Raw genomic sequence first — 22,367 nt, forward strand, 5'->3', positions numbered from 1 at the left:
TCTTAAACAATACAGAAAATCAGACACTTCATAAAAGCAAGAATCAAAGATGAGAAATTATTCAACCACTTAAAATAATGAAACACTATTTTTTTGCTACTTAATTGGCACTAAAAATGTAGATGACAATACTCAGTGTCAGCGAGATTCTAGAGAACTTGGTACTTTCATATTTTGCTGTTAGAGTAATAACAGGTCTAAAAAAGAAAGTACAGATTCTAATGATTCTACGGCTGGGACTCTATACTAAGGAGATAAATACTAAATACTGAAAACTCATGATACACTACAGCCTTATTTAAATAATGTAATCACTACAGCCTTAATGCAAATTGTCAATTGGGAAAAACTTAAGTACAACACAGGGAGAGTTTAAGAAAACAGATATAATCACTCTTAGGAATTATTCAGTTAACAAAGTATAAATAGTCTATAAAAACTAAGTAAACATGGAATAGCGCATACAACAGACATAATACGATAAAGTAAAATTGTATGAACAGAATAATTACAAACTATGGTTTTCAAAATATCTACACACAGGGACTTTCCTGGTGGTCCAGTGGTTAAGACTCCATGCTTCCATGCCACGCGGTGCGGCCAAAAAAAAAAAATCTACACACAGAAAAAGAAGACAAAGAAAATCCACAACATTGTTATAGTATCTGTAGGGTGGTGATACTGCTGAATGAGGTTGTTTTCCTTTTCTTTACCTTTCAAATTGTCAGTAACTTTACTATTTTAATACTGAGGCATATGCAACTAATAATAGAAAATAAGCTTAGCTACTATTTTAACATTAATCCTTTGTGTTTACAAAATGCATCTGGAAATATTTCAGAGGGAAAATAAGGGGGAAAAAGTCATGATAAACTAATTTATACAAATACCTTTATTTTGTCTTTAAACATATATCACAGTAAACATGTGAGGGAGGAAGCTGCTCAAGTCCGGTAGGGAAAAGGTTACAAAAGAGACATTTAAAATATTCAGACTGAAAGCATGAGCATCCTTACATCCTTTCTCAAAGAACAAGCACATTCTATACAAATGATTGTGACAAAGAATTTTAAAGTTCAAGAGCCTGTCACAGTAATGAGGTAAAATATGGACAAGAGGAGTCTTGCAAGCGTCTCTCTCGTCCAATACTCACTGAAGTCTCATTCGTTTTTCAGGGGGGCCTTTAGTGCCCACAGTCTGTTGAATGTTCTTTGTGGTCTCCTTCTCCTCAGATTTTACAGTTTCTGGTATAGGTTCTGCCTCTTTCTTTGTCTGATCCACTAGACATCAAAAGCAGATATTTTTTGGAGGCGGAGGAGGGTGGAGGGATAAGACCAATTTAGACAACAGTTAATGTGAACGGTTCAGACTCTCAAATTAATTTAGAACTACTTATCTCAAGTTCTAAATTTAGCTGTTTCATCAGGCAGATGTATAAGAACCAATTTACAAACCAAAAACCTGATAATACAAGCAAATTATGAAACTAGACAAAAACACATGACATTTAAATAAGACATTATGCATAAAAAAGATACATAATTATTCTATGCCAGGTCAATGGATAGTCCAATACCTATTCTCAATGATGAAACAGAAGGCCTTTTTTCAAACTTTTGACAACCTCGAATCACCTCAGCTTCTCCACACACCCTCAATACCTGTTCATCCCACTCCAATGCATCTTTCAAATACTAATATCACTACCACAAAAGCACCACCTTTTGGCAATCAGCAGATCAAAGGTTAGGAGTAACAAACTAGCATTAGAGAGTCTAAAAGGACAAAATAATCATAATTCACCTCACATGTTATGATTGTTACTGAGCTAAACAGGCTGTTTGGTCTTATTTCAAGTTTGATAAGAATTATCAGATGAACCATACCTGGGACAGGCTTTTCTCCAGACTTTTGCTGTAATTAAAAAAAAAAAAAAAAAAAAGTGGGGAAGAGGGGTGGAGGAAGAGGAAGAAGAAAACAGGGCAGGTTAGCAAAGCTTTTTGCTTCTTGACGTCATAATTTTCATTAAAATTACACCTGCATGCGAATTATATTATAAATGACTTCATGAAGAGGAACTACTATCCATGTACCATAAAAAAGTAAATTTATCATTTTCTACTTCTTATTCCCCTGTTCCAGAAAAGACACAAATCTAAAACTAGAACAAAAGAATCAAACATAAAAAAAACCCTTGAATATCAACAAAGCCCTCTGCCTCTGCACCGAGGCTACAATGCTTTATAAAAAGTAGCTAAGGGGGCTTCCCTGGTGGTTGAGAATCTGCCTGCCAATGCAGCGGACACGGGTTCGAGCCTTGGTCTGGGAAGATCCCACATGCCGCGGAGCAACTGGGCCCGTGAGCCACAATTACTGAGCCTGCGTGTCTGGAGCCTGTGCTCCACAACAAGAGAGGCCGTGATAGTGAGAGGCCCACGCACCGTGATGAAGAGTGGCCCCCGCTTGCCACAACTAGAGAAAGCCCTCGCACAGAAACGAAGACCCAACACAACCATAAATAAAAATAAATAAATTAATTAAAAAAAAAAAAAGTAGCTAAGGAGAATCCAATCAGAGGGAATAATGGAGCCTTTCAAGACTCCAGAGGCTTATCTGCATAGGGGATATGAGCTATAAGTAAGTAGAATGAAATTTGGATGTCTGACTTTTAAAGTTGGCAGGTAGGGGACGTAAAGAAAAAGAGGTATTTTTCTATGAATATAAGGCTTCTGTTGAGTGTACTATTAGAAATCAAACTGCAGGAAAAAATGATGGGGGCACTAGGAGTCAGGAACAAGGTCAGATCCTTCATTCTGCACAGCAATTCTTTTACTTCAGTGGGCCCTGTCATCTCCCTGTTCTCACTACCCAAGTTAAATGCTTTAAAACACTTTCCTCCTCCTCTCCCTCCTTCTTCCTCCTCAAGGCTCACAACCTACCCCTCACCCTCAGCCAATAAGGGTGTCAATGCCCCAAGTTCTCTCCCATCTATCTACCTCCAAACTTATTACACCTTTATATACAGACATATATACATAAAAAATACCTCTCTATACTTCCCTGTCATCTCAGAATAAAAGTGTTCTCTTTATTTTTATAAAGTTTAATGCCTCCATTTGTTTTCTGAATTTCTTTCTGAATTTACATGCCCTCCTTAAGCTTCTTATCTATTCCTATGACTAGAGACTACACAATTTTCTGATGTCACATGCTCCAGATTCATGCTACAAACTGCCTACTAGCCCACTCCAACTACAAGTTCTGGGAACCATTACACTTAATAAGACCAAAACTGAGCTTCCCATTATTACTCATTGTACAGAAAAGGTTAACATAGAAGGCCTGAGACTACTATCCTTAGAAGGGCCAGGCTGCAAGGTTGGCCTTTGGCTGGTATCTGGAAATTTGGATTTCAGGAGGGTTCCCACCATTTTGTAACTGATAATGGCAGTTCATTATGCCTAGACTGTTTGTATAAAAAATGTTGTTTTTGTTGAATACCTGCCTTCCTTCAAAGAATGTGGAATTTTGGTATGTGCTAGGTAGAAGGTACCTACGTGAAAAACCTCCCCCAAAAACGTGGGCACCAAGTCTCTAATGGACTTCCTTAGGCAGAAATATCACTTACATGTTGCTGCATTTTCACTGTTGAGGCAAGAGTGTACTCTGTATGATTCTTCATGGGAAGAAGAGAGTGTAAGGAAGCCTGCAGATGGATTCCTCTAGACTCCAGTAACGCCTTTTTTCCTTATATCTGGCTGTATAGCCCTACTATGTCACTGTAATAACTCCTGTGAGTCCTTCAAGCAAATCTCCAAACATGGGGGTGGTCATGGGAACCCCCAACACAACAACATTATTACCTATTTTATGAACATATTAGGACTTAAACATGTCTAAAGTAATTTGAGGGAACTAATAATTTTTATTTACTTTAAAACAGGAGAGGAAATAGATGGTGTAACACTGAGGAATGAGAAATTGAGAGGGGATATTCTTATACTGCTAGCACTGAACCACTTGAACTATATTGGACACTGGACCATATCCAGACATTGAAATAATGTCATTATCTACCTAGTGCACACTGTCTAATCTCTTCTAGTGAATACTGTCACACAAACTAGTAGGATGTGGTTTAAGATGGGAAAATAGAACGGAGGTGGCCTTTCTGACAAGATTTATTAGGTAACTTTGGAATAAACCTAACTGAACCAATATCCTATGGTGTCCTAGCAGCTTCTGAAAACAGCACTGAAAAGACATTCATAATAAAAGGCACTGAAGGCCTGAACTCCTATCACATCAGTTTTGTTACTTTCAGTAGTAACAAAAGTTAAAATATGGAAAAAGGAGCTTCAAGGAAAAATGCAGGACTTCTCCAATATTCTCCTGAGCACCCCCATAAAGGGGCAACATCCCTCGGATCCAGAAGTCCTAAGCTACGAATGGTTCTGGGAGACACAATGGGTAAATAGGAGCTCACAGAAGGCTTCAAGGAGACCAAGAATCTATTTTCTTCTCCAGATCTGAGGAGAAATGCTGTAGGTTGGAGAAACAAAGAGATTATTAAAAGTTCTAGAGAAAGCCTTCCTTCTCCTAGTTCTGCTACATAGAGTTGACATACTCTCTCTCTTTGAGTTGGCTTTTGGCCCCTGGATGGTTAAAAGAAGGTGAGGTTCTGGAAAATGACAACTTAAGGATGACTATGGCTAAACCTTTACAAGAAAAATGTAAAAACTCACTGAAATGATATGTAGTCTGCAACCTGCTTAAAATAATTGGGAGGAAATAGGGGAAGAAGAGAGAAAACAAGATTGACCATGCCTGATAACTGTTGAAGCAGGATAATATCAATAGGTACATGGAGGTTTCATTTTTTATTATTCCCTCTATTTTTATATGCGTTTCTAAATTTCCATAACTTTCTACAAAGTGAAGTTTTTTTGTTTTAAGATTCAAGAGAGTCTTTGAGCTTTCTACATTGTCCAGCCTAGCTCACCAGGATAGAACAGTATATGGAATTCAAGTCAGGACCCCTAGCCAGAGAAAAAGGAACTGTCATTCAGCTGGAGTACCACAGAACCCAAACACAGCAGTAAGCTATTGAATGTTCTGGAGGTTGGCTTATGAAAATAGAACCCCTAACAACTATATTTAACCCCAAATCTGTTTCTTTTCCTATATTCTGAATTTGGGTTCAACACCAAGTTGATTCTAATCCTAGGCCTGAAACCTCAGAATCACCCATAATGCCAATCTCTCCATATCCAACCACCAAATTTAGGCAATGCTAAATCTGAAATATATCTTGAATCTGTTTCCTCTCTATCTATGGCCACAGAATTAATTCAGGCTTTCCATAGTCTAACTTCCTTGACTCCAAACATCACATTTTTTTTTTTTAATCTTTATTGGAGTATAATTGCTTTACAATGGTGTGTTAGTTTCTGCTTTATAACAAAGTGAATCAGTTATACATATACATATATCCCCATATCTCTTCCCTCTTGCGTCTCCCTCCCTCCCACCCTCCCTATCCCACCCCTCTAGGTGGTCACAAAGCACCGAGCTGATCTCCCTGTGCTATGCGGCTGCTTCCCACTAGCTATCTATTTTACATTTGGTAGTGTATATATGTCCATGCCACTCTCTCACTTTGTGCCAGCTTACACCTTCCCCCTCCCCGTATCCTCAAGTCTATTCTCTAGTAGGTCTGCGTCTTTATTCCCGTCTTGCACCTAGGTTCTTCATGACCATCTTTTTTTTTTTTTTAGAGTCCATATATATGTGTTAGCATACGGTATGTGATTTTCTCTTTCTGACTTACTTCACTCTGTATGACAGACTCTAGGTCCATCCACCTCACTACAAATAACTCAATTTCGCTTCTTTTTATGGCTGAGTAATATTCCACTGTATATATGTGCCACATCTTCTTTGTCTGTTCATCTGTCAATGGACACTTAGGTTGCTTCCAAGTCCTGGCTATTGTAAACAGAACTGCAATGAACATTGTGGTACATGACACATTTTCCTATGCATCTTCTATACCATTAATGGTTATCTTCCTAAAACAAACAAGTAACTACATTATTTCCTTGCAACTGTTTTTAAACATTTAATGGGTCCCTACTACCATCATCAATAATTCACAGCTAGTCAGTGCTGAGGGTCAAGAAGATGAGGTAGAGGATATCTGAGTTTACTTCAAGAGAGGGTGTATTTGAAAAAGAATGTACAAAAATTACCACTGTTTTCATTTGTCTTTAGTGATGATAGCTATTGTTTTAATACTTCAAATAACATTTAATGTACCTGGAAACGTATGTTTACAGGAGTGGTACCAGGTTATGGGTTTAAAATAGTGAATAAACACTGGACTATCGAACTAACCACAAACTCCTTTGTGGAGCATATACAATTCTTCTCAATATGACCTTAATCGAAATTTTAAGTCTCATATTTCACTACCCTTCCCTTCACAAACACATAAGAGTAATAAAACTTCAGAGTATTTTCTGGTTCCTTTCCTTTTTTTTACAGGTACTTTGAGGTATAACGGATACGCGAAAAAAACCTGCACATATCTGATATACACAATTTGATGAGTTTGGACATATACATACACCTGTGATACCATCACCACAATCAAGGTAATAAACATATCCATCACCTCCAAAAGATTTCTTCTGCTCCTTTAGTTTGGGGTTTGTGTGTGCGTGTGTGTTAAGAACCCTCAATATGAGATCCACCCTCTTACCAAGTTTTTAAGTGTACAACACCATATTGTTAACTGTAAGCAGTATGTCGTACAGCAGATCTCTACAACTTATTCATCTTACATAACTGTAACTTTACAGCCTTTTTAGAACTCCCTATTTTCCCCTTCTTCCATCCTCTGGCAACCACTACAATATTTTCTGCATCTGTAAGTCTGACTATTTTAGATATCTCATGTAAGTGAAATCATATAGTATTCATCCTTCTGTGACTGACTTATCTCAATTAGCACAATATCTTCCAGGTTCATCCATGACAACGCAAATGGTACAATTTCCTTCTTTTTTAAGGCTGAATAATATTCAACTATATGTATATCCCACAGTTTCTTTATCCATTCATCTGTTGATGGACATTAGGGCTATTTCCATACCTTGGCTATTGTGGATAATGCTAAATATTCACTAAAATAATAAATGGGAATACAGATAGCTCAGGTTTCAAACTATATTACAAAGCTACAGTAATCAAAACAGTATAGTATTGGCATAAAAACAGACATAGATCAATGGAACAAAATAGAGAGCCCAGAGATAAACCCATGCATATACGGTCAGTTAATTTACACCACACACAAAAATTAACTAAAAATGGATTTAAGACTGGAATGTAAGATCTGAAACCATAAAACTCCTGGAAGAAAACAGGCAGTAAGCTCCTTGACATCAGTCTTGGTGATCAGTTTTTGGGTTTGACATGAAAAGCAAATGCACCAAAAGCAAAAATAAACAAGTGGGACTACATCAAACCAAACAGCTTCTGCACAGCAAAGTAAGTCATCAACAAAATGAAAAGGCAACCTACAAAATGGAAGGAAATATTTGCAAATCGCATATCTGATAAGGAGTTAGTATCCAAAATATATAAAGAACTCATACATCTCAACAGTGAAAAAATAAACAATTCAATTAAAAAATGGGCAGAGGATCTGAATAGATATTTTTCCAAAGAAGACATATAGATGGCCAACAGGTACATGAAAAGTTGCTCAACATCACTAATCATCAGGGAAATGCAAATCAAAACCACAATGAGATATCACTTCATAGTTGTTATAATGGTTACCATCGAAAAGACAAGAAGTAACAAGTGTTGGTGAGGATGTAAAAAAAAGGGAACACTTGTGTACTGTTGGTGACAATATAAATTGGTGCAGCCAATATGGAAAACAGTACAGAGGTTCCCCAAAAAATTAAAAACAGAACTACCATATGATCCAGCAATCCCACTTTTGGGTATATATTTGAAGGGAATGAATACAGGATCTCGAATGGACACCTGCATTCCCACATTTACTGCAGCATTATCCACAATAGCCAAGGTATGGAAACAACCTACATGTCTGTCAACAGAATGGGTAAAGAAGATGTGAGATATATATATGTGTGTGTGTGAGAGAGACATATGTGATACACACACACACACACGCACACATATACAGGAATATTACTTAGCCATGAGAAAGAAGGATATCCTGCCATTTGTGAAAGGATGAACCTGGAGAGCATTATACTAAGTGGAGTCAAACAGGCAAATATGATATATCACATCACTTATATGTGGAATCTAAAATGTTCAAACTCCTACAGAGAGTACAGCAGTGCCTGCCAGTGGCTGAGGGGGTGGGGGAAATGGGGAGATGTTGGTGAAAGGTATAAGATGAAATAAGTTCTGGAAATCTAATACACAACATGGTAATTATAGTTAGTAACACTGTATTATATATTTGAAAGTTGCTAAGAGAGTAAAACTTAAATGAACTCACCATAAAAAAGAACAGTAATTATGTGACATGACAGAGATGTTCGCTAACGCTATGGCGGTAATCATTTTGCAGTATATAAGTGTATCAAATCAACAGGTTGTACACCTTAAACTTACCCAATGTTACATCAGTTATATCTCAATAAAGCTGATAACAAAAAGTTTATCCCTAAGTATGTTTTTGATGCTATTATAAGTGGGATTTTATTTATTTATTTATTTATTTATTTATTTATTTATTTATTTTTGGCTGTGTTGGGTCTTTGTTTCTGTGCAAGGGCTTTCTCCAGTTGCGGCAAGCGGGGGCCACTCTTCATCACAGTGCGCGGGCCTCTCTTGTTGCGGAGCACAGGCTCCAGATGTGCAGGCTCAGTAGTTGTGGCTCACGGGCCTAGTTGCTCCGTGGCATGTGGGATCTTCCCAGACCAGGGCTCAAACCCGTGTCCCCTGCATTGACAGGCAGATTCTCAACCACTGCACTACCAGGGAAGCCCATAAGTGGGATTTTCTTGATATCCATTACTGATAGTTGTTAGTATATAGAAGTACAACTGATTTTTGTGTGTTGATTTTGTATCCTGCAACTTCACTGAAGTCATGTATTAGTTATAACAGTTTTTTAATGGAGTCTTTAGGGTTTGCTATGTATAAGATCATATCATCTGCAAACAGACAATTTTACTTCTTTTCCCATTTGGATCCCTTTTACTGCCTAATTTCTCTGGCTAGGTCTCCCAGCACTATGCTGAATAGAAGTGTGGAGGGTGGATATCCTTGTCTTGTTCCTGATCTTAGAGAAAAAGCTTTGTTCTTCACCACTGAATATGATGATAGCCGTGGGTTTGTTATACGTGGCTTTTATGATGTTGAGGTACATTCCTTTTATACCTAGTTTGCTGTTTTTATCATAAAAAGATGCTGAATTTTCCCAAATGCTTTTTCTGCATCTATTGAGATGATCATGTGATTTTTAGCCTTCATCCTGATAATGTAGTGTATCATACTGATTGATTTTAGTATGTTGAACCATCTCTGCACCCCAGGGATAAATCCCACTTGATCATGATATATGATCCTCTTAATGGGCTACTGCATTTGATTTGCTAGTATTTCATTGAGAATTTTTGCATCTATTTTTATTGGACTGTAGTTTTCTTGTATTGTAGTGTCTTTTGGTCTTCGGTAACAGAGTAATGCTGGCCTCATAAAATGAATTTGGAAGTGTTCCCTCCTCTTCAATTTTTTGGAAGAGTTTGAGAAGGATTGGTGTTAATTCTCTTTAAATGTTTGGTAGAATTCACCCATGAAGTCATCTGTTCCTAGGCATTTCTTTGGGAGGTCTGTGATTACTGATTCAGTCTCCGTACTCATTATTGGTCTGTTCAGATTTTCTATTTCTTCATGACTCAGTCTTGGTAGGTCATATGTTCTAGGAATTTCTTATAGGTTACCCAATTTCTTGGCATATAAACTGTTTACAGTAGTCTCTTATGATCATTTTACTTCTGTGGCATTAGTAGTAACATCTCTTCCATTTCTAACTTTATTTATTTGAGTCTCCTCTCTTTGTTAGTCTAGCTAAAAGTTGGTCAATTTTGTTTATCTTTTCAAAATACCAACTCTTAGTTTCCTTACTTTTTTGTTGTTGTTGTTGTTTTTATTGAAGTATAGTTGATTTAAAATGTTGTGTTAGTTTCTGGTGTATCACTGATTCTTTTCTTTTGTTTTTCTAGTCTCTATCATAATTTTTAATCTTTGTAATTTCTTTCCTTCTGCTAACTTATAAGTGGAAATTAAACAACACACTTCTGAACAACAAGTAGGCCGAAGAAGGAATCAAAACGGCAATCAGAAATTATCTGGAGAGAAATTAAAATGAAAATACAACATACCAAAACTTATGGGATGCAGGAAAAGAAGTACTAAGAGGGAAGTTTATAGCAATAAATCCTACATTAAAAAGAAGGAAAGATCACAAACAATCTAACTTTACACCTCAAGAAACTAGACAAAGAACAAACTAAGGGATTTTCCTGGTTTCTGAGACGTGTTCATTAATAATCTTTCATGTTTTTGGTTTTGCATTTTCTGTTCCCATTTTCTAGATCAGCACTGCCCAAAATATAATGTGAGCCACAAATACAAGCTATATATGTAATTTAAAATTTTCTGGTAGTCACATTTTCAGAAAGAAACAGATGAATTTTATTATTTTTAACCAAATATATCTAAAATAGTATCACTGACATATAACCAATATTTTTAACTACTAATGAAATATTTTATAAATTTTTTTGTACTAAGTGCTTGAACCCAGTATGTATTTCACACATAACACAACTCAATTTGGACTAGCTGTGTTTCAAATGCACAATAGTCACATGTGCCTAGGGGCTACTGTACTGTGCAGGTCTAGGTGTTCTGCCACGAATGGCCAACCACACCTAACCTCTTACACTCTGTAGTCACTACTCATCATCTTACACACAGCTATAATTCATTTATTTATTTATTCAACAGACACTGTTTCATATTCAAGCGCAATTCATGAGATTTCTCTAAACTGGCTTTTTGGTCCTGAGTTCCAACTGTGGCCTCTGCTCCCTTCACTACCACGTCACCATTCCAACAGTACATCTCATCCAGTAGAGTCAGGGAAGGGGGAAGGAAAGGCCTATTCTAAAGTCATCTCAGGGTGTGAAAAACCTCAGTCTAAAACAACCCTTGAAAATCTCTTAAATAGGCCCTCCACAGGAAAAACATGACCTTGTGTGTACACAGCCCTGTAAAGATAAGTAAGAGCTTAGACAAACCATAAGAACAACATGTTCACATATTCCATCTCACACTTCTCTGCAAAAGTTCATTTAATACCACGGTACGTGGACCTGCTATTGCTGTTGGAATGCCCAAGACAACATAATGGAATTCATATAACTCCAACCCCAGTATATGTTATAAGCCTATTTATTATTACTCCTGCCTCCTCCATTTATCATGCCAAACCCTCCACATCAAATGTACTATTCTTTTTATTACAAAGTTTTTATTATTCTATCATTTAAGGACTTAAATACCCTCTACATCAGGCTGGAAGGCAGCACATACAGTAAAAACAGCATGAGTTTCAAATTCTAGTTTTGTTACCATCTATGACACTTTCAGCAGCCTTCTGAATGAGAATATTATCTATATTCAGTCCTCATAGTTTATGAAGATTCAATGAGGAATTAAACTTAAGAGCACAGAACAGTACTAATTCCATTCCCTTTACCACCTCCTCCATTAAGTCCTTGAAAAACCTTCCTTTGATTCAGAGATCATTTTTTTAACTAACGAGGAAAATCAGTATTTTTAGGTCACATCTGAAACAGTTCTCAATTAAAAATAAATATGCCAGGAAAAAGTGTTGAATCAAAATTAACCACATGCATTCTCATTACCTGCACAAATTTGGGTGGAAATTTTTGTCTAAGGTCTAGGAGTAAAGCATCCACACGCTGTCTCTGGAAAATAGAGCTTGGTTCTTCTTTCCTTTTGACTTTAGGTTTGACTTTATCTACTAAAATATAAAGTCCAAATCAAAACATTGTCTAACTACTTTGGTGCCTTACATTTTACAAATCTTTGTCTGCCATGAATATATTCAAATTTCATTATTTCTAATGGCTGCTATTCCAAAGATAATCCCCCCAAATACGTTAAACATAGCATATACAGAGAAGCATTCAAACTCTCCCTCTGAAATGAGGTTAAAATTCTAACATTTAAAAAGCTGATATATCTTTTAAAGACATTTCAGTTTTAGCATGTAAACATGGATAAACATCGTTCTTATGTTTCCATAATTACTTAATTATGGAAAACTTTAAGGCTAAATTTTCCATAATTACCTAAGTCACATTCAGATTATTGGTTTGAAATTATCTTGTGTATATTTTAAGTGTATTAAACGGACTTTTCCCACAAAACCTAATAGGTCCAAATGGAAAATGCAACTTTCATAAACTCAAGTAACCATACTCAATTATGAAGACTATAATTCACTGAGAAAAACAGGACAAACCAAACAACAGAAGATCATAAAGACAAGAGAGAAAAGAACTTGCAAGAAAAATTATGAAGCTAATCACGTGTGGGATTTTCCCTGGGAGGGGAGTGTGCTGGTGGATTGTCTATAAAGAAAGGGTTCCAGTTAAGTTTTACTCCAAACATTTCATTAGGGTAGGGGCAAAGAGCTCTTGGGAGAAGTTTATTCAACTGATGCAAACTTTCCTAAGTCAAATGTTGTTGCCGGGACCTACTATTACGAATAAATATAACTGTATCTCAAAGACCATTCATTCCATGGGTCTGAATTTTATTTAAAGGTTACTTTTTCCATAGTAATTCATTTTAAGTTGCTATTTCTCTAGAAAGAAATGCAGAATATAGGTATACTGCTATAGATACATTTCTAGAAGTACTTTTATTGGTAAAATATGGTGCAGAACAAGTAGCAGATTAGCAGCTATGGCAACTAGAGGACCTGGCATCATGACAGGCAGTAACATGGAAAGATCAGAAAACAGACTGGTCATCTGGAGATAGGGCTTTAAGAGCATCTCCCCTGTTTCAAAAACTTGGAAGACTTGGGTTCCAGATTTCAAGATGACTCAACAGTTTGGTAAGCAGGAAATATCATCATTACTCATTCCTCATCACTGATTTCCCCTACATGTCCTAAATATTTTAAAAGCTTGCATCAACTTATCAAAGATTATCATGTACCAAAGAGATTAAAATTTGTACCTGTTCCTATGGGAATGCTATTACTACCACATCTAGTTACATGAATCATAGCTCTGACAATGTCATCATCCTATGAAACCTTCCTATGGAGAAGTAAAACACAGCTAGAAATCATCAATAGCCATTTTCCGAAAGAAAGCAGCTTCATTCTCCAAGTAACAAAAAGTGTTTTAGGAGGGTCTCGGTGTCCCACCTACCTTGCTCTTCATGATCTTTGAAGTGCCACCAATACCCTTTGGAAGGATGATATCGACAGTATGACATAGCTTCATCAAAAGCTGACTGAATGCCATGTACTGCAGTAAGCTTATAAAGAGAAAACAAATTCTGAATTTCTCATCAATCATCCAAAATTTACAGAGTGAACACAAAATATTACATACGCAAAGACAGTAATTCTTCTGCTTTTCAGAACCTGAATCACTATGTATCTAGGGGTGGTATATACTTTGAACATGGAGTTGGCCCACAGGAACCAATGCTTAAGATATTCTAATAGTCAACACTTTATACCAACTTACACAAGGGAGAGGAGTTCCTGTTTAATTCTCGGTAGCAAGGTAGTTCAGTTAGAAGTTTTCTTTAATGTTTAAAGTATGTAAAGACACTCACCACTCTAGAGTTTATAACTGATCCCAAGTCCGGTGCCTGATAGATCACTCCGGCAATAATATAGTAATCAGCCAGTGGGATAACTAAAGCAGTGGGGAAAAAAAAAGTTTATCAATATAGCTATGCACACAAACTGCTAAATATATTTCCATAAAAAGAACAACTAAAGTTTGACATTTTCCCATACTAAAGCTTCAGATAGGGTTTGGCAAGTCCTGTTTTTGTAAATAAAGTTATATAGGAAAATAACCACACTCATTCATTTGCGTTATTATCTAAGGCTGCTATGGCACTAGTTGAATGGTTGTCTCAGAGACCATGAGGCCCACAAAGCCTAAAATATGTAGTCTCTGGACCTTCACAGAAAAAGTTTGCTAAAAAAAAGTTTGCCCTAGGAGCAGTGTTTCTTAAACTTTAACGTGCATTTGAATCACCTGAGTATCTTGTTAAAATCAGATTCTTACTCAGTGGGGACAATGCATTTCTAACAAGTTCCTAAGTGATCCGATGCTGCTGTCAGTCAACCACACTTTGGGGAATAACACCTTAGAGCAAGAGAGATTTAGGGCCCAGGATGAAGATACCAGACACAGTGAACTTGCCTCTGTGCCCCAGTCCGAGGTCCTAAAGAATAAAACAGCGGCTAGTGAGGCTGGTGCCATCTTCTGTCGCTTCTGTATCTGGAACCCTTTCATCATGGAACTCTTGTCTCCAGCTTTGTCTTTGTTCTAAGTTTCTCTTTTTCTCTGGGCAGGGACTCTAGATCTTTGACTTTTTTTTTTTTTTTAATTTATTTATCTTTATTTATTTACTTTTGGCTGTGTTCGGTCTTTGTTGCAGTGCGCGGGCTTCTCATTGCGGTGGCTTCTCTTGTTGCGGAGCACGGGCTCTAGGCGCTCGGGCTTCAGTAGTTGTGGCTCGTGGGCTCTAGAGCGCAGGCTCAGTAGTTGTGGCACACGGGCTTAGCTGCTCTGCAGCATGTGGGACCTTCCCGGACCAGGGCTCGAACCCGTGTCCCCTGCACTGGCAGGCGGATTCTTAACCACTGCCCCCCCAGGGAAGTCCTAGATCTTTGACTTTGAAAGTAAATTTGGATTCTTGACTCTGGAACCACAACTTCAGTAGCAAGTCATTCTCTGGAATCAATACTAGGGTGAAGGTTATTCTCAAAGGTCTTGATGAGAGTATCTAATTTAAGAGATGTAGCTGGTCATCTCTGGAATAGGTGACTAGCTCTTTGATTCAAAATCAAGTCTGAATTCTATACTTTTCAGTATGATTTCTAAAGCAAGTTTTTGTCTGGTAATTTTGGTTGAATGTGTCAATGAGGATTTTCCATTGATCTTTTATGAATTTGGTGCAACTGCATGTACCATGAATTAAACCTGATTTCCTTCTGAGAGACTAGAATTTTGACAGGCAGAGGACATCTACATGATCAGCCCTCAATAAAAATTCTGGACTCAGAGTCTCAAACAGTCTTCCCCGAGCTCTGAGCAGACATATTACACACGTGGGGCTGCACTTCACTACTAGAGGGAAGGTGCACTTGGTGTGGCCCCTCACAGAAGGGAAAGCATAGGAAGCGTACACATGGATTCCTACAAATCCCTAACACAGAACCCAATCCACAAAAATAAGAACATATAGCTCAGGAGTAAATAAATCATGGTATTTTAAGAAGAAAATAATGCCTAAAGTTTACATATTTTACCTTGAGTAGGGGACTGCCGCTGTTGCTTCCGAATGATAAAAAGAATGGGCTCTTGAGCATGTAAAAGGATGTATTCCACTCCAACCATCTGACTGAAAACAGGACACAGACATTCAGGGATCTATGAATGCCCTACAAACAATTCTGTAGAACATGCAAATTATCACATAAAAGTATAGCAACATTGTAAACAGGATAAAACTGCCTATGTTTGATATTAAAAATTGGCTGTTCAATAAAACTGGCTATTTTTCCCAGGTAGGTGGGGCACAGATAAAGTAAGATTTCGTTTTTAAACAACAACAAAATTTCTCTAAAAAAATTCATGATGAACTTAAATCGGAGTATTTTCAGTCATGAAAGTACAATAAACCTACATTTCAAAAAAGGCAACCAAAATACCAGGATGCTTCCTGACCAAGGAGATCTATAAATATATATAAAATATAAAAATATACATGAACACTATACCTGTCTTAATATAGATCGTTACTATATATTGTACCCAACCAGAAAACATCAAAAACCTTACCCTCACCCCCAACATATTTTTTCCTGACATACTATGTTTAAAAGCAACACCAAGGTATCTCAGTAAATGTAAATATTTACCTCATAACAAAAGCTATTTAAAATACCGGAAATTTAATTTCTTAGAACCCCTGCTCCCCATGTTTAGCTGACAGATGAAAAACTTCATTACACAGTTGTTTCAGAAACTTTTGTAATAGTAATAAATTCTTAATTATTTAGCATCCCAAGTCTGAAGAATCTTGCTAAATTTGGCTAAAATTTTGTTTGTCAAACAAAGAAAAATCTACTGTAAACTCGACTATGGTTTAAGACATTAAATTAGATGTAGAGGAGACAACATATATAGTTACCTGGTTAAGGACAACAGTTGCATTGCTGAAATCAATGAGATTTACATCTAAACCTCATAGTTGCATTTTAACTGGACAGTAATAATGTGAAGTTATAAAGAAAAGACTTCCTAGGTTACAAGTGACTACTAATAATTCCTTTGCATGTCAAATTTGTACAAACCCAAACAAAACTCTGGTTCTTCCAAAACTTCTACTCTGTACTTCATGATCCACAGCTGGAAAGAACTATTCATTACAAAATCTGCAGTTGGCAAAGATGCTACCTTCTTATAATAACTTACTTTAAGTGTTCTAATGTTAGCCTCTGCATTTTGACCACTTCATTATTACATGTCCTGTCATAAAAAGGATTACTTCTTTCTGAAAAGTAATCCAGGACACTTCCACTGTTCAAAATAGGGATCCAGGAACTGTCAACCCAAGAGATTCCCAGCAGATTATCTATAGAAAGGAAACAAAATGATAAAGGATGAGAAAAGAGAAAAAAGTCCAATCCAACAAACATTTATTATGCATATAATGTAGGAGGCACTATGAATATAAGGATGACGTGGATCTTAACCTACATACCCTCACCATCCAGCAGAAGAGATAAGTATGCAAGAAAGCAATGACAACACAAGATCCATAATAAAGGTATGAATAAATGTGTTATGAGAGCACAGTGGAGCGAGCAGAATACCTTGCCTGAGGGAACAGGAATGATTTTTCATGGGGTGAGGAGGAGGTGGGTTTTAGCACTATATGTTAAAGAATAAATAGAGGCTCACCATGGAGAAAAGAGAGGCAAAGTAATTCCAAGCAGAGGTAATGCATATACAAAGGTAGGGAAATATAAAAGTATATTATATGTTTAATTGGGAGATTCTGATTGACATATATACACTAATATGTATAAAAGAGATAACTAATGAGCCTGCTGTATAAAAAATAAATAAAATTCAAAGATTCAATAAATAAATAAAAGTATATTATATGTTTAAAGAATAACTCAATTAGGTGAAGAAGTTATAGGATTTGAAATCTAGAGAGGTCTTTCAAAATATTGGAAAGTTTTTATAATGTTGGCAACTAATTCAAAAATTTTCAGACAATATGTATGCCAAAGAAAACACATCCATTGCCACTAGTGGGAGATCTTCCAATTAAAGAGACAGAAATAAGTTAGGAATCTATTATTATAGATGAGATAATAAAGATGTAAAAGGGGCAAATGAAAAGTAGAATGCCCTTAATTACAGCCATACAATTTCATATTTTAAAGAATTAAACCTTAAATTTTTCAAAATGGAAAAAGAAAAAAAAGACATGATAAGTAGGGCTAGATAGCTTTAATTAATGAGCTTTTATTGGGTACTGGCTGCAATGTTTCATACCACTGACAGTACTAAATCCCATTAGCTGTTAGTCATGAAACATCAAATTGCCTATATAATTACTGGCTGAAGGAGGAAGAATGGAAAACTTCAACCTCCCCATGCCTTAGTTTTCTCACCTATAAAATAGGGATTATAATAGTATCTCCATGCTAGATTATATACGTAAAATGCTTAGTACATTGTAATAACCCAATAAATGTTCATTATGATGATGATGGTGGTAGTGTTGGTAGTCAATTTCTTTTAAGATTAATATGAACAAACTTATTTCTGGCTTAACCAAAGGCTGTCCTAGTTTGTGCCTCTTTTTTTTTTTCTAGTTTATGTACTTAAAAAAAAAAATAGAAACGTCTTTTATTCTCAAAAGGGTATAGGTTTACTAGATATTCAAATGGTCACGCTAGATTAAACTCATTTCAAATGTCACTAATCTCTGCAAAGCCTTTCTCTACTTTGCAAGGCAGAAATAATGGTTTCTTTTTCTATGTCCTCATAGCGGTTTCTATATAGTTTTATTATTAATTATTAATAACCCACAAATACAAATGTTTTCCCATTAAATGTTGAGTTTTTTAAGGAACTGGGGCTGTGGGTTACTCATCAGAACTAGCACAGGACCTGTTTGGTAAGAATTAGAAAATGTTTATTAATTCATGATTAAGGGCTAAGGACAAGTTACTCCACTGGTCATAAATTTACACACACTCCAGTATCCAAGGATGTTCAGTTACAAACTAGTTAACTGGGGTTAAGAGGGTGGTGTGTGGCTGTGAAATAGGATATATTAGTTCTCCCACATAGAAACTACCTGTGACCACAGCCCAATAAAGAGAATACACTACCAAAACAAGCAGACTCCAACTATTTCTTACCATCTCCACTGTTACCACCCTAGTCTGAGCCACCTCCAAATCTCCACGCATTACAAAAATGCCTTCCTAACCGGTCTCCCTAATTCTACCTTTGCCCTCCTACAGTGTTCTCAGCAGCCAAGGTGATCCTAAAAAAAAGTAAGTCAGGTTACGTTCATCCTCTCTGGTCAAAACCCTCCAGTGGTTCTCTATTTTACTCAGAGGACAAACCAAAGGCCTTACCACGGCCTACAATTCCTGTATGATCAAGCCACCACACCATTTCTCTCTCTGACCTCATCTACTTCCCGCCTCCTCTCTCACTGTGCTTCAGCCATACTGGCCCCCTTGCTGTTCTTCGGACATGTTCCCACCTTAGAGCCTTTGCAATGGCCCTAACAAATCTAAATAAAAAGTAAAAAGTTATGAAAGCTAAACAGCCTGATGGACTAAATGTTTCTCTTGTTTATTCAGTAGCAAGGGAGAGCATACTGACATGGCTCTAATACAGCTCTCTAACAATCAGCAAGTAATGAAATTAGGTACTTGATATTCTCACTCATAACGAAAGACAAACATATAGTAAACATTATCCAGAACTGCTGAAGATCACTGGACATTTTGACAATATATAAATGACAATATATTTGTAATATGTGTGCTAGACTCCAATTTGGTTAATATATAAAAAGAAACCTCAAACGTCAGGAATAAGGTAGGCCCCAGGCCAAGTGCCAAGAATGAACCAAACACTGTCGGCTCACGACCCCACCCCCTTCTCTGTCGTTCCTTCACCTGGACAGAACAGCCCCAATACTGCTGTAGAGATACGTATGTAGGACAACACCGCAGGGCTCAAAGCCCAGAGCTTCTTCCAACCCCTTCGTTTTGACGCTTCCAAGAGACTCCTGAAGAACTGCGAAAATCTAGGCAATTTTTCGACAGACTGGCGCTTTGGGTCGTTCACAGAAAACATTCCAAAGAGCTTGGGAGACACCACAAAGGAACCGGAATCTTGCCCTCAAGAGCTATAAATTCCTAAACCAGATCCCAAACAATCAGGAAACAAAGGGGACAGCACAGGTTACCTCGGATATCCACCGCCGCCATAGTTCCAAAGGCGTTCTCAGGTTCTTCTTCCGGCGCAGAGTAAACGTAACAACTCTGAGACGAAAGAGCTCTGCTGCAGAGCAGAGGAATGTTAAGGAGGAACCAAAAGAGGGGAGGAGACTGCGAGGCCAGGAAGACCGGGCAGGGAAAGGGAAGGAGCGGAGAGAATAGGAGGTGGAGCGGGGCGGGGCTGAGGGGCGGGGCTGAGAGAGGGTGGGGCGGGCTGGGAGGTGCAGCGGGGCGGAGAAGAGCGGAGGGGCGGAGAGAAGGGGTGGGGCGGGGCTAGGAGGTGGAGCGGGGCGGAGAAGAGCGGAGGGGCGGAGAGAAGGGGTGGGGCGGGGCTAGGAGGTGGAGCGGGGCAAGGAGGAGGGGGGCGGGATGGAGCCGGGAAGTAGAGCTGGGTGGGGAGGAGAGGGGTGGGACGAGGCAGAGAAGGGCGGGGCGGGGCTGGGAGGTGGAGTGCGGTGTGGAGGGAAGGGGTAAGAAGGGGAGGGAGAGGCTAGGAGGTGCTAGCAAGGAGGAGAGAGCAGCGCCAAAGGAAGGAGAGGTAGAGGCAGGGCAAACTACCGGGGTAAAAATTTGGAGACTTTGAGGAAAAACAGAGTGAGCAGAGCCCTGCCCAACGTCCACCACTGAGGGATTCGAAAATTCGACTTTGATCTCCTGTGATCGTTTATAAAAACAAATTCTGATTGTGCAGAGTTGGGGGTGGTACCATCTTTCATTTTGAAAGCTCTTTCAGGTGTATCCAATGAACTGTTCAGTTTAGGAGCTACTGGCCATTCTGTTTTTCACCTGCCTCAAGTGTGGGGATGGGCAGGACTAAGCGGGAAGAATTTGACAGTCATTAGCTTTTATGTGACTAAGCCCATTAAAAGTCTAAACCCATTGAAGAAAATATTACACGCCTCTGAGACAAAATTTTCACAAGACAGGAAATGCTTCTGAAGCAAAATATTAACAAGATTAAAAGAAAGGGAATACACCTGGGTCCCTGAGTAAAGACCTAATGTCTGCATTCCGGCTAATCTGGGCTAGATAGCAAGATGCCAGAGAGGGAATAATTCTGTGGAATGCAGAAGCCATAGGAAGCCTTAGAAAGATTTTCAAGCTCCATAAAAGCAAAATGATGAGGATATCTGCAAGCAAGACACAGATGCCAAGAAGAGAACCCCCAAATCTGAAGAAGCCCTTTGTATGGTGATGAAATGTTAGTGCTTGTATCTGTTCCAAAACTTAGGTACTATGAAGTTTCCCCCAGAATTTAACCACAAAACAGAGGTAAGGGGGTGGGGGACCATGAATTTATTGGAATTTTCTACCTCATAGACTGGGAATTCAAAAATTTTAACTCTAAGTGGCATAAAAATATATTGCTTTGTTACACTCCACTTTTTGAACTGGGATTTTATACTTGAGATGGTATGTATACAATATGTGTCCCAATAAAAGTATGCACATGCACAGAGCAGAGTTTTCAAAGGAGAAAGGCCTGGTGGGGGCCTGGTGGGGGCCTGGTGGAGAAGGCATTCCAAAACAGGGGTTATCATGTCCAATAAACAGAAGTGTGAAACATCAAGCTTTTTGTTTTGTTTTGTTGGTTCTGTTTTCTTGTGTTTTTATTAGAAGAGGATTAGGAAGAAGTACAGCAGAACACAGATCTGTAGGTAATAAAACATATGGTAAGCATGGTAGGCCAGACTTGGGAGCTCAGCCTTTATCTTGTAGGCAGTGGGAGAAATGTAATTGGGCTTCCATTTTAGAAAGATTGTCCAAGGAGCATGAGTTGGAGGCATTTATAAGACTAAAAACAGGGAGTCCGTTTAGGAGACTGTTGCAAACTAAATGATGTCTACACTCATACAAAGGCAGTAGTAGCTGAGGGAAGAAAAAGGATGACAGATATTTAGGAGGTAAAATCAAAAGGGAATTAGTGACTAGTAGATGGGCCTGATGAAGAAGGAGAGGCAGGAAATAAAAAATTATTCCCAGGATACTGCTTTATAAGCCTAAGTGTTGTTAATCAAATTAGGAATAACAAGTAACAAGTAAGTAGGTGAAAAGGGGAGTAATGATTTATTTTTGAACATGTCCATCTTATACATGAAGTGTCTGCAGGACATTCTGTATACTAGAGTTTCTTAGCCTTTGCACTATTGACATTTGGGGCCAGATAGTTCTTGGCTGTAAGTATGGGGAGCTGTCCTGTACATTGTAGAATGTTTAACAGCAACCCTGGCTTCTACCTACCAGATGCAAGTAGCAGCAGCCCCCTCCCAGTTATGATGACCAAAAATGTCTCCAGACATTACCAAATATCCCTGGAGGGCAAAACTGCCCCCAGTTCATAACCACTGCTTACAAAGGTATCTATAGTAGTATAAAGTCAAAGCAGAAAAGTTTCAGGAAGAGAGGAGTACTCACAGTGTCAAACAGATAAGTGAGATAAGGGCTAAGAAGCAGGCATTGGATTCGG

At 38.0% G+C, this 22,367-nt stretch overlaps 1 protein-coding gene across 2 annotated transcripts; it reads right to left on the reverse strand.

Moving 5' to 3' along the window:
* Window positions 1–895: 895 nt before the first annotated feature.
* On the reverse strand, window positions 896–20,023 carry MED6 (mediator complex subunit 6). 2 transcript variants are annotated; one of them, XM_061182701.1, is made up of 8 exons: window positions 19,870–20,018; window positions 16,833–16,992; window positions 15,665–15,756; window positions 13,951–14,033; window positions 13,536–13,644; window positions 11,991–12,109; window positions 1,887–1,914; window positions 896–1,280 (listed from the first exon to the last, which is right to left on the reverse strand). In XM_061182701.1, exons 1-8 carry the CDS (start codon window positions 19,889–19,891, stop codon window positions 1,150–1,152), a joined length of 744 nt encoding a protein of 247 aa, XP_061038684.1. In that variant the 5' UTR covers window positions 19,892–20,018; the 3' UTR covers window positions 896–1,149. The 2 variants fall into 2 exon arrangements, with proteins under 2 accessions (XP_061038684.1, XP_061038685.1); XM_061182702.1 differs by lacking the exon at window positions 11,991–12,109 and having other exon boundaries at window positions 1,144–1,280; window positions 19,870–20,023.
* Between the last annotated feature and the right edge of the window lie 2,344 nt (window positions 20,024–22,367).

This window comes from Eubalaena glacialis, chromosome 2 (assembly GCF_028564815.1).
Source record: "Eubalaena glacialis isolate mEubGla1 chromosome 2, mEubGla1.1.hap2.+ XY, whole genome shotgun sequence".
Taxonomy (NCBI): domain Eukaryota; kingdom Metazoa; phylum Chordata; class Mammalia; order Artiodactyla; family Balaenidae; genus Eubalaena; species Eubalaena glacialis.

Coding starts and splice junctions, on each gene's coding strand:
- MED6 (XM_061182701.1), bottom strand. CDS start 19,891: ATGGCGGCGGTGGATATCCGAG. Junction 14,034..15,664: donor GCGGCAGTCCCCTACTCAAG/GTAAAATATGTA, acceptor CCACTGCTTTAG/TTATCCCACTGGCTGATTAC. Junction 1,281..1,886: donor TGGAGAAAAGCCTGTCCCAG/GTATGGTTCATC, acceptor TTTGATGTCTAG/TGGATCAGACAAAGAAAGAG.